The sequence below is a fragment of the Sturnira hondurensis genome, unplaced genomic scaffold (genome assembly GCF_014824575.4).
Source record: "Sturnira hondurensis isolate 20B ecotype Veracruz unplaced genomic scaffold, ASM1482457v3 Scaffold0006349, whole genome shotgun sequence".
NCBI classification, from domain to species: Eukaryota; Metazoa; Chordata; class Mammalia; order Chiroptera; family Phyllostomidae; genus Sturnira; species Sturnira hondurensis.
The window spans coordinates 6457-18373 of NW_028078980.1; the positions used below are offsets into that span (position 1 = coordinate 6457).

Here is an 11917-nt window from a genome sequence, read left to right on the forward strand (position 1 = left end):
TTTTGTTTATGTGGTGTATTACATTTACTGATTTATGAATATTGAACCATCCTTGCATCCCTGGGATGAATCCCACTTGGTCATGATGTATGATCTTTTTGACGTGTTGTTGGATGCGATTTGCCAATATTTTATTGAGGATTTTAGCGTCTATGTTCATCAGGGATATTGGCCTGAAGTTTTCTTTCTTTGTTGTTTCTCTGTCTGGTTTTGGAATTAGGATGATGCTGGCTTCATAAAAAGAGTTGGGGAGTTTTCCCTCCTTTTGGATTTTTTGAAATAGTCTGTGAAGAATCGGGATTAGTTCTTCCTTAAAAGCTAAAAATATGGAACGCTTCACGAATTTGCGTGTCATCCTTGCGCAGGGGCCATGCTAATCTTCTCTGTATCGTTCCAATTTTAGTATATGTGCTGCTGAAGCGAGCACTAATGAAAGAATTTTAATATCCTAATTCTCCTACTCATGGTCAGGGTAGGTCACTTTTAATATCTCTTATATTCTTCCTAAAGATGTTTATCTTTGGTGATTGGTATGGTGAGATGATCACTCTTGGGTGAGTTTTGGTTGTCAGTTATTAGCAAATTTGTTTGTTTTGATAAGGAAATTCAATGTCTTAAATCATATTTATAACATTTGAACGAGAAAGGCCAGAATTCTAGCCCAGCACCTCCAGAGCTTTTATCATTTCCCTCACTGTGACCACTAGCTCCGGTGCAGTGAAAGAAGGTGACTGTTGATTGGTTCATTTCCTCCAAGGCTGTTGGAGGGAGAGGGATGCTTGACTTCTATTTCATTGCTTTAACTTTTTAGAACAAGTCAGAAAAAAGAGAGAGGGTGCAATTACTGTAGACTTAACTGCTTTAGCACCTGTCAGTGATGATTTATTTATGGAAAAAAAATTCTCTAGCCACAGGTGTAGAGTTAGTACCTACTTAGACACACTCGAGGTTTAAGCCTTCATCACAGTATTGGCTTCCTCTCTTATTTCTGGTCAATTCCCTATGAACATTATCACATTCTCTTCCACCTGCAAAACTGAAGTGTATACTGACCACCTCCCTATTGCTTCCTTTCCCTATGGTGCTGCTGATGCTCAAAGTTGTGGGGTTTTTCCCAGTCCTACAGAGCAAGATCCTTTCTGAGACCTGAAACTAGCCAAGACATCCCCAGTATCTTGTGAGCAGGTTCCTGATGTTGTCTGTGCTTTGGGTAGTAGGACTCGTGCCCCTTTAATAGACACTGGGAGCCCTGGTTACTGTTCTCCCAGGCGCCCCCCCCCTTCCAGTTGGGCAGCACACCTCAGCACGTGTTCGACCAAAGTAAAGTGAAGTTGTTCCTCTTACCTTTTAAAATCTCAGATATTTTTTCTTACACAGCGTAACTTCTGTGCTGAATTCCTGGACTTCTTTAATGGCACTCTAATTTATAATTGTGGAAACTGGTATTTTGCGGGGCTAGGAGGAAGATGCCAGAAAATTCCTATTTTGCCATCTTAATCTCAATATTTTTTCATTTTTTAAAACAAGATTTTATTTTTTTACTTTATTGTTGTTCAGTTACAGTTGTTTCCATTTTACCCCCATCACTCTCTCCTGCCTATCCCACCCCTACCAATTTTCCACTTTCAAGACTCCCTCCATCTTGACTTTGTCCGTGGGTACTTTATATATGCTCCTTGAAGACACTCTTTCTTTCCCGTTATCCCCTGTCCCCATTCCCTCTGGTAAATGTCAGTTTGCTTTTTATTTGCATGCCTCAGGTTCTATTTTGTCCTCTTGTCTGTTTTGTTGATTAGGCTCCACTTATAGGTGAGATCATATGGTGTTTGTGTTTCACTGCCTGGCTTATTTCATTTAGCATAATACTCTCTGCTTCCATTCATGCTGTAGCTAAAGGTAGGAGTTCCTTCTTTTTTTCTGCTGCATAGAATTCCATTGTGTAAATGTACCACTGTTTTTTTCCCACGCATTTACTGACGGGCAGTTGGGCTTCACTTGACTATTTTAAATCATACTGCTATGAACGTAGAGATGCATAGGTTCTTTTGAATTTGTGTTTCAGGATCATTAGGGTATAATCCCAGCAGTGGAATTGCTGGGTCAAAAGGCAGTTCCATTTTTAGCTTTCTGAAGAAATTCCATAGTGTTTTCCATAGTGGCTGTACCAGTCCACATTCCTACCTACGGTGTACTAGGGTACCCTTTTCTCCACAACCTCGCCAGCACTTCATGTTTGTTGATTTGGTTATAATGGCCATTCTGACTAGTGTGAAGTGGTATGTCATTGTGATTTTAATTTACATCTCTCTGAATATATTAAAATTTTATTTTAAAATAATCATATAGTAAAACTGACTTATTTTGTAGTATAATTCTGTAAACTCTGAATTTTAATATGGTGTATAGCTCATGTAAGCATCATGTGACCAAGATAGAAAATAGTTTCACTGCTCACCTATATTATCTTTTGCTGTCCTTTTGTAATCACGCACTCCCCTATTCCACATTGGTCTGTTGTCTTAGGTTTTAATCCTTTTTAGAATGTCACACAAATGGGATGATAGAATACCTTATCTATCTTCTGAGTTGTTGAAATCGTGGTCTGAGACAGCACATGCCTGAGCGCCATCTCTGCTACAATGGAAGTTTTTTCTATGCTTGGTGGTTTGAACCCCTAAGTAATTTATATTTTTAATTTTTTTCCTACATAATGTTTATAGGCATAGTCATGCATTTCAAAGGTTTGAGGTGATATTGATGAAGATTCACTGTAGCAGCATTAATAGGAATTTAGTCTTTATTTGGCTTTTCTAGAATTTAGCATTGAATGTCACATTCAACAGTATTTTGTTGCACTAGCAATGGCTTTAGGGAGCTGAACTACAGCATTAGGTTGGATGTTATCTGATATCAAGGCTTGTATTTGTCACCACACACAAATATAACTCAAAATGGATCAAAGACCTAAATATAAGACCAGAAATGTATCACATAGAAGAAACCATAGATACTAAACATATTCACCATGGTCTTACAGAGGACTTTGTGAATTTTACTTCCAAGGCAAGGGAAGTAAAAGCACATATAAATGAATGAGACTACATCAAACTAAAAAGGTTCTGCACAGTAAAAAACACTACAAACAAAATAATAAGACAACCAACTAAATGGGAGAAGATATTTGCAAACAACTCCTCCAATAAGAGTTTAACCTCCAATAAGAGGTTAAAATTGAAAACATATAAAGAACACATACTACTGAACAACAAAAAATTGACTAAAATATGAGCAGAGGACCTCAAAAGACACTTGTCCCAGGAAAATATGCAAATAGTCAACAGATATATGAAAAGTGACACAACTTCACTAGCTGTAAGAGAAATGCAAATCAAAACTGCAATAAGGTAGTCTCTTGCAGCTGTTAGGGTGGCTGTTATCAATAAGAGAGCAATAACAAGTATTGGAGGTGGTTGCCAGAGAAGAGAATGGTTGGGAAACAGGCTGAAAAAGGTGAAGGGAATAAGAAGTGCAAATTTGTAGATATAAAATAGTCACTAGGATGTAAGGTACAGCTTAGGGTAATAGATATAGTAATAGATATAGATATAGTAATAGATATAGGTATGTAGTATAATACATAGGGTAACACTACAGTAAAATATATTATAGTAACTATGTATCATACCAGGTGGGTACTGAAAATATCAGGGGGCACATTTATAAACTATGTGGTTGTGTAATCACTATACTGTACACCTGAAGTCAACATCAACTAATATTGAAAAATAAAATTTAAAAAAGAGCTGACTTCTGCCAAGATGGAGGCATAGGTGGAAACACTGCCTTCTCCCACAACCAAGTTTGACTACAACAAAAGTTTTGGAGAACTAGAACACACCCAAAGACCAGAACACGGAATTATACGGAAGTCCGACAGCTACGAACCGTTCAACGTGACGGTAAGAGAGGCGGAACCAGCAACGGAGCTCGGTCGGGCAGGACAGATCCCCTGACCTAGGCGCTAGGCGCACAGGCAGCCCAAAGCCAGTCGGGGTGCAGGGCAGACTGACCGCGGTCGCACATTCGCGCACAGTGAGACGGACCACGCAGGCCCCAGGGGACGAACCCAGTGGTGGAGGGCCAACAGCGGTGGTACACTCGCGTGCAGTGGAACGAAATGCGTGGGCCCGGTGACAGTGGTGGCTGTGGTGCCGGTGGGGGTCGCAGCAGCAGGCGGCAGAGGGAAGCCATTGTCCCTCTTTGACCCCGCCCCCACACACAACGTCACAACCCAGCGACTGAGTTGCCCTTCTCCGGTGAAAACCTAGGGCTCCGATCCTGCTACTTAACAGGCACGACCAGCCCAAAAGATGGCGCAAGAGGAACTCAAAGTCCCAGAGCCAATAACCCTAAGCGACCGGGAAATTGCCAGCCTCTCAGAAGCACAATTTAAGACACTATTTATCAGGATGCTCACAGAATTGGTAGACTACAGTCACAAATTAGAGAAACATATGAAGGCTAAACTAANGATTTTAATTTACATCTCTCTGAATATATTAAAATTTTATTTTAAAATAATCATATAGTAAAACTGACTGATTTTGTAGTATAATTCTGTAAATTCTGAATTTTAATATGGTGTATAGCTCATGTAAGCATCATGTGACCAAGATAGAAAATAGTTTCACTGCTCACCTATATTATCTTTTGCTGTCCTTTTGTAATCACGCACTCCCTATTCCACATTGGTCTGTAGTCTCAGGTTTTAATCCTTTTTAGAATGTCACACAAATGGGATGATAGAATACCTTATCTATCTTCTGAGTTGTTGAAATCGTGGTCTGAGACAGCACATGCCTGAGCCCCATCTCTGCTACAATGGAAGTTTTTTCTATGCTTGGTGGTTTGAACTCCTAAGTAATTTAAATTTTTTAATTTTTTTCCTACATAATGTTTATAGGCATAGTCATGCATTTCAAATGTTTGAGGTGATATTGATGAAGATTCACTGTAGCAGCATTAATAGGAATTTAGTCTTTATTTGGCTTTTCTAGAATTTAGCATTGAATGTCACATTCAACAGTATGTTGTTGCACTAGCAATGGCTTTAGAGAGCTGAACTACAGCATTTGGTTGGATGTTATCTGATATCAAGGCTTCTATTTGTCACCACACACAAATATAACTCAAAATGGATCAAAGACCTAAATATAAGACCAGAAATGTATCACATAGAAGAAACCATAGATACTAAACATATTCACCATGGTCTTACAGAGGACTTTGTGAATTTTACCTCCAAGACAAGGGAAGTAAAAGCACATATAAATGAATGAGACTACATCAAACTAAAAAGGTTCTGCACAGTAAAAAACACTACAAACAAAATAATAAGACAACCAAATAAATGGGAGAAGATATTTGCAAACAACTCCTCCGATAAGAGATTAAAATTGAAAACATATAAAGAACACATACTACTGAACAACAAAAAATTGACTAAAATATAAGCAGAGGACCTCAAAAGACACTTGTCCCAGGAAAATATGCAAATAGTCAACAGATATATGAAAAGTGACACAACTTCACTAGCTTTAAGAGAAATGCAAATCAAAACTGCAATAAGGTACTCTCTTGCAGCTGTTAGGGTGGCTGTTACCAATAAGAGAGCAATAACAAGTATTGGAGGTGGTTACCAGAGAAGAGGATGGTTGGGAAACAGGCTGAAAAAGGTGAAGGGAATAAGAAGTGCAAACTTGTAGATATAAAATAGTCACTAGGATGTAAGGTACAGCTTAGGGTAATAGACATAGGGTAATAGTAATAGATATAGATATAGTAATAGATATAGGTATGTAGTATAATAGATAGGGTAACGCTACAGTAAAAGATATTATAGTAACTATGTATCATACCAGGTGGGTACTGAAAATATCAGGGGGCACATTTATAAACTATGTGGTTGTGTAATCACTATACTGTACACCTGAAGTCAACAGCAACTAATATTGAAAAATAAAATTTAAAAAAGAGATAGTTAAACCTTGAAAAAGTTTAGGACTTGAAAAAGGACTGAGGCACCATTGTCTTAAGTACAATGTTTCTCGTATCTTCTTCAATAAAGGTTTCTATTTTTTTTATTACATGGCTGGATACATTCTGGACTGACCTGGTAAACTCTAATTCTTTCCATTTTTTTCTGGACTATGCTCTTGGAAGAATTGCTTCATCACAAGGAAATTCTTTAAAATTTTTCTGAAAACCACTTACACTGATTAATTTGAAAACTGTGATCTAAACTGTATTATCACAATCAAGTTTTAAGGGCAGAGAAAGAAAGTAATCACCAGCCATGAGAGACCTTTCAGTTTCCTGGTGAGTCACAGAATTCTGGAAGAGTTTGTCACCCTTGCTGCAATGCATTCTTCAAGTCACATGTCTAATAATTAGTATAAAAGGAATGGTGAAGACACTATGTAGTGGTCTGCTTCTGAAATCCAATTTGCATCCTTCATGTTTTCCTCTCCTTTTCTTTGAAAAAGCAAAACCTGAAATTATTTAATTATTTTTATTAGTTCAATTTGTATAACTAAGGAATCTGCTGACATAGTGTCTTGAGATATTTCAAAGGCTCAAGAATTTATTTTGCTACCTTCTAGTCTTTCTCTCATTTTTTTCTGAAACTAATCAACAGTGAAAATTCCAAGAAGCAGAATTTTGCTATCAGAGAGAACTGTGGTGAATGCTGTTAGCTCTGTCACATGCTTTCAAGGCACTTGTGAGCTTTGTTTCATTGTGTGTTAAATGAAAGAGTAATGTCATCCTTAATATTTGATTGTGACAGTTTATTAATAATATATTCAAAGAGATTGATAATCAGCAGATAGTCAATTAATGTAAATAACCTCAGCAGGTACAGAAAAAGCATTTGAGAAATACAGTCTCCACTTCTTATTACGACCTCCCAACAAATTCAGAATCAAAGGCAATTTCTCCAACTTCTTGACAAGCCTCTACAAAACCCTGCATCTAATGTCATGCATGATGGTGAAAGACTGAATGTTTTCCCCCAAGATCAGGAATTTTGTCTCTCACCTCTTGTATTTAGAATTGTGCCAGAGATTCTGGTAGTGCAGTAAGGCAAGAGAAAGAAACAAAAGCATGTGGCTTTGAAAGGAAGATGTAAACCTATCTTCACTCACAGACATCATGATTATCTAGTAGAAAACCTAAGGGTATGTACAAAAGTGCTACTGGAACAAATAATTAATTTTAACAAGTCAGTTGTAAACCTATCATCAATCTAGCCATTCTACTCTCAGGTATTAACCAAAGAGGAATGAAAGTATATGTTTTAAAACACATCTTATACAATATGTTCATAGTAGCTTTGTTCATAACAGTCTACAACTGGTACCAACAGAAATGTACATCAATAGGTGAATATATAACACATAATTTTTGTCTCTTTATGATGGAGTGGGACTCAGCAACAAAACAGAATGAACTATTGACACTTATGAGACCATGGTAGAATTTCAAAATAATTATGCTGAGAGAAAGAGTCCAGACAAAAGAGAACATATGATGCCATTTATGTAAAACCACAAAATAAGCAAATAAATTTGTGACAAAAATGTTGCTGGAAAGCAGGAATGTGTTGTGGGTTGATGTTGAGGGAAGGGTTTCAGGGAGACAGGGGAAAGTTTGGGTTGATGCCTGTATTCATTAACTTGGCTGTGGTGATGGCTTTACAAGTATATAAAAATGTCTAATGTTTTAAGAATTGCTTACTACAAATAGATGCATGAAAATTATGTATTCATAAAACCATTACAATAAAAATCTAACAAGTATTTTCTTTCATGCTCTGCAAGTTTTCTTATGTGACACAAAATGCAGAATGTTTCTTCTTTTGGTTCTCATTGGCTTTGCATTTTGTGTTTCTTAAAGTGTACATAATGGCTCTGTATACCCATATGCTTCACCGTTTAGTTTCAACCGAACTTTACCCTAACTAATTTTGTTTTCCCCTTGTAGAGCAGAATAAAAGTCCATAGATGCTTTTTCAGAATTCCTTTGTAGCATAGTTTTGTGGCAGGTTCTGAGAATGTACCTTGGGAGGTGGAGGAGAAGTGAAGCATCTGGACCTGGATTTCCTATGTCCACCTCCAAGAGACTATTCACAGGTTGACTCAAGGACTCAGGAAGCCCCTTGATCTGAATCTGTGTAGTGAGAACTGCAGGAAACAGCTTGAACTAAGCGTCCATCTCCATGTCTGTGGATAAATGTTTACAGAAAGATGTGTCCTTCTCTAGAACTTTACCCTGATAATTCTCAGTGGTTTTGGGTGTTGTTTTATAAAAGAATAGCCATAGTAAGTGAACCAAAGAAGTGCTTGCTTTTGCTGCTGACACTTCATAGAAAAAGACTAGTTTTTGAAAATTTGTGTTGCCATTGGGACACTCCCCATGCAGATCCTAGAACTTTCTCCCTCATCTTTGTGATCCTCTTGGTCTAGGCCAGTTACCACAAATGAAATCTTGTAAATGGGTATCAGGCTCATGGTAACAAAACCACATGGGGGAGCTTTAAAATATTCATATCAGTGGGTCTCAATCCTGGAAAATATGTTTTTTCAAGTTAATGTTGAGATCCTGGAATCTTTAGCTTTTGCTCACTGGCATTGATTCTACTATCATCTGTTGTATGAATAATAGCTGGCATATCTTTGACAATTTTCTAGGTGATGAGGAAGAGAGTTCTAACAGCTGCTCCAAGCTTTTCATACATTTTCACATTTCCAGGGCTCTCCACTGTGTGTGGGGGGATTATGTCATTAGTTTGGCCAGAGAATGTGGTAGAGACATGGTAGTAGAAAGCATTTTCAATACTAAATCTACATTAAGGCTATAGGATTAATATTCCTTGCTTAACTCACATTGGTGTTGGGGACCGCCCTGTCTGGTTTCAAGAATTGCAACTGTCTAAGGCTGTGAGAGACCTTTGGAATTCGAGCCACTGAGGAGACAAGGCTTGTCTCTGGCAGCAGATGCTGCCCCTGCTTCATCTCATTGCCCCCAAAGTATGGTTGGATGGTCAGAGACAAGTGAGACCCCTCAGAGGAGGGGCAACCTAGACCAGACACAATCACTTGGGAGGCCATAATGGAAAGACTAGGGAGGGGGCTGCAACAAAGAGGGAGTGATGGACCCTCACCCCCTCACCCCCAGCTGTGATGAAGTTCGAGTCCCCATGTCCTCTGGGAAAAGTGCTTCCTGGCTGTAATCCACTTAAGCCTAAAAACCTATGATGGGGAAGGTGGTGCAGACCTTGTGCTGGGAATGGCAGGCTCTCTGGGTAATTAGGCCTGAGAAGGAATATGTGAAACCCTGTGAGACCTGCTTTGTTTAAGAATGCTTTCAGTTAGATGATAAGGGCCCGAGCAGAAGAAGAGTTTATGTTCCCAAAGTTCTGTAGCCTTTTAGCTGACAGGCCCTGATTTAGAAGAAACCATGATGGTTCTTGGTGTACTATCTACTGTTTGCTGCTTGACAATGATTAATAAGCTGTACCTGAGCTCCTGTAAAAAAATCCCAATATAAGACTGACTAGGCAATGGTCAGGGCACTCTCTCTTCCTGGGAGAGAGTTGCCCGGCCGCTCCAAGCTGCTCTCCTCTCGAGAGCGTGGCAAGGCCCTTCTGAGGCTCTCCTCTCTTGAGGGAGTAGCCTTGCTGGCCCTTTTCCTCCACAGGACTCGGTAGTTTGTGTGAATTTGTCTCATATCTCATCCATGACACTGTGGGCACTGCTGGTCAATGCACGTGACACATTGGTTAGCTATCTTACCTTGGAAGGAACAAAGTAGTGGGAGATTAAGATGTTGATCTAAGATCACTCTTTATTGATTTAGTACTTTCACTTATGATTTCTTTCTCCTGAACAATTTTATTAAAGAGATAACAGTTCTTACAATTGATAATATTTGAAGACTGAGAAAATATTGTAGGTCATGTGGTAGTGAATCCTCAATGGAAAGAATGTTTATTTCTGCTTAATATAACAAATATTTACTAGGCATATATAACAGTAAGAAATGTCAGTCACTGTTCTATGTTATGTACAATGGCTAAAAAGTTAAGCATTACTCAATCAGAAAAACTAAACTTCTTACTACTTCCTCTTATTTCAACCCCAAACCATTTTCTGACAACCAATGGATTATAGGCAGGCCCCCAGAGGGTAGATGAGAACATAATGTACTGTATTAAAATGCTCAAGGAAATCAATGTTTTCTAACTACAGGTATTCCTTGCATGCTTTGTTAAATACTTCAATGTCAGGTATTGTCCTAAGGAAAAACAGACCTGCGAGCTTAGGTTGCTATTGTATAAATTTCTAAGCATCACCTGAAGGGGGTCATGTGCCTCATAAATAAGTCAGTGTTGAGAACATACTGCCATTTGGGGAGGAAACTAAGAAACATGCATCCCTTGTCAATTCCTCTCCACCAGGGGGTGCTACTTGTTAACTCAAACACATTTCTTGGTAAATGTAGGCTTTGACTTAGAGTTTCACCATGACTTCAACATTTTCTCATATTAAGTGTCAAGAACATTATTTAGGCAACACTGTAGAGATGAACTCGTGTCCAGGCTTAGTGACTGTGGTTCTCTTAGTGCTTGGTAAGTAACATGCCTCTTAAAATATAGATCTTTCTCCTGTCAGCAACTTGGTAAACTTTGGTTTCATTTAAGAGCTTTATGACCACGGTGACAGTTTTCTTTTATTTTTGCTCAGGACAAACCCATGGAGACTCAGTGACCCAGACGGAAGGCCAAGTGACCCTGTCCAAAGGGGATTCCCTGACTCTGAACTGCTCCTATGAATCCACAGGGTACCCAACTCTCTTCTGGTACGTTCAGTATCCCGGAGAAGGTCCACTGCTCCTCCTGAAAGCCACCACAGCCGATGTTAAAGAAAGCAACAAAGGTTTTGAAGCCACCCACCGCAGACAACAGAATTCTTTTCACTTGAAGAAAACCTCAGTGGACGAGTCAGATTCGGCAGTGTACTACTGTGCTCTGAGTGACACAGTGACAGAAACTGCAGGGGGAGCTGAGCACAAACTCGGGTTGCTAAGTGTCTATGACTGTTTGATCCCCTCTGGTGGATTCTATTATTTAACATCAAATACACAGGACATCAATACAAATTTCCAATTATTTAAGCACATTAATAGAGTTGTTGGACAAATTAGACTTCCATACATTCAGGGATGTTGAAGACAAAGGAATGTTTTCATTTAGGAAATAATGGACTAAAACATGGAAATAAAAATAAAGTATTAAAATGTTTAAGAAATTGTGACTCCAACTTGTTTTCATGTTACATTTTATGTAATAAGATATTAACATTGGCCCTCACAGTAACTAAATGTGAGGATTATGAGCAAAAGTGTTAAAGCCTGACTTGATTGAACTTTTTACTAAGCACTTGTGCACAGAAGTATTACACATGGTTTTGATCTTGACGGTTTCCCATCTGCTCTTACTGTGTTTTTAGAAAGTTTAGAAATATGCTTTTATACACAGTTCATAAAAGATTCCAAGTTTTCAAAGAATGAGTGTTGAGGGACCAGTGATAGAAAGGTAATAACTGTTATTAACACTTGGTTTCTTTATTCTTTGTCATATAAAAGTACAGAATTTTCTTAATTTTGACTTCGTCCTTTGCTGTGAAATTAATTTCTCTTACTCTTTAGTTTCTGCCAGCTTTTCTTTCATTCCCCTTTTGTATGTAAATATTAACTTTTAGAAACTCTGTCTTTTGTCTTTTTTCTGAGATACCACCTTATAGGTATTAACTTAGTTCATTAACTCGTTCTCTCGGAGTCTCCTTGCCCTTCAGCA

The 11917-nt window shown here is 38.4% G+C and overlaps 1 non-coding gene and 1 gene segment (V, D, J or C); one reads left to right on the top strand and one right to left on the bottom strand.

Moving 5' to 3' along the window:
* Positions 1 to 320: 320 nt before the first annotated feature.
* LOC118988314 (U6 spliceosomal RNA) lies at positions 321 to 427 on the bottom strand. The gene has a single exon (XR_005066745.1). It is a non-coding gene; the product is annotated as a U6 spliceosomal RNA (small nuclear RNA).
* A 10157-nt stretch (positions 428 to 10584) lies between these two features.
* On the top strand, positions 10585 to 11290 carry LOC118988313 (T cell receptor alpha variable 9-2-like). The segment is given in 2 exon segments: positions 10585 to 10690; positions 10806 to 11290. Coding segments are annotated over 2 exon segments (591 nt in total).
* Positions 11291 to 11917: the final 627 nt, after the last annotated feature.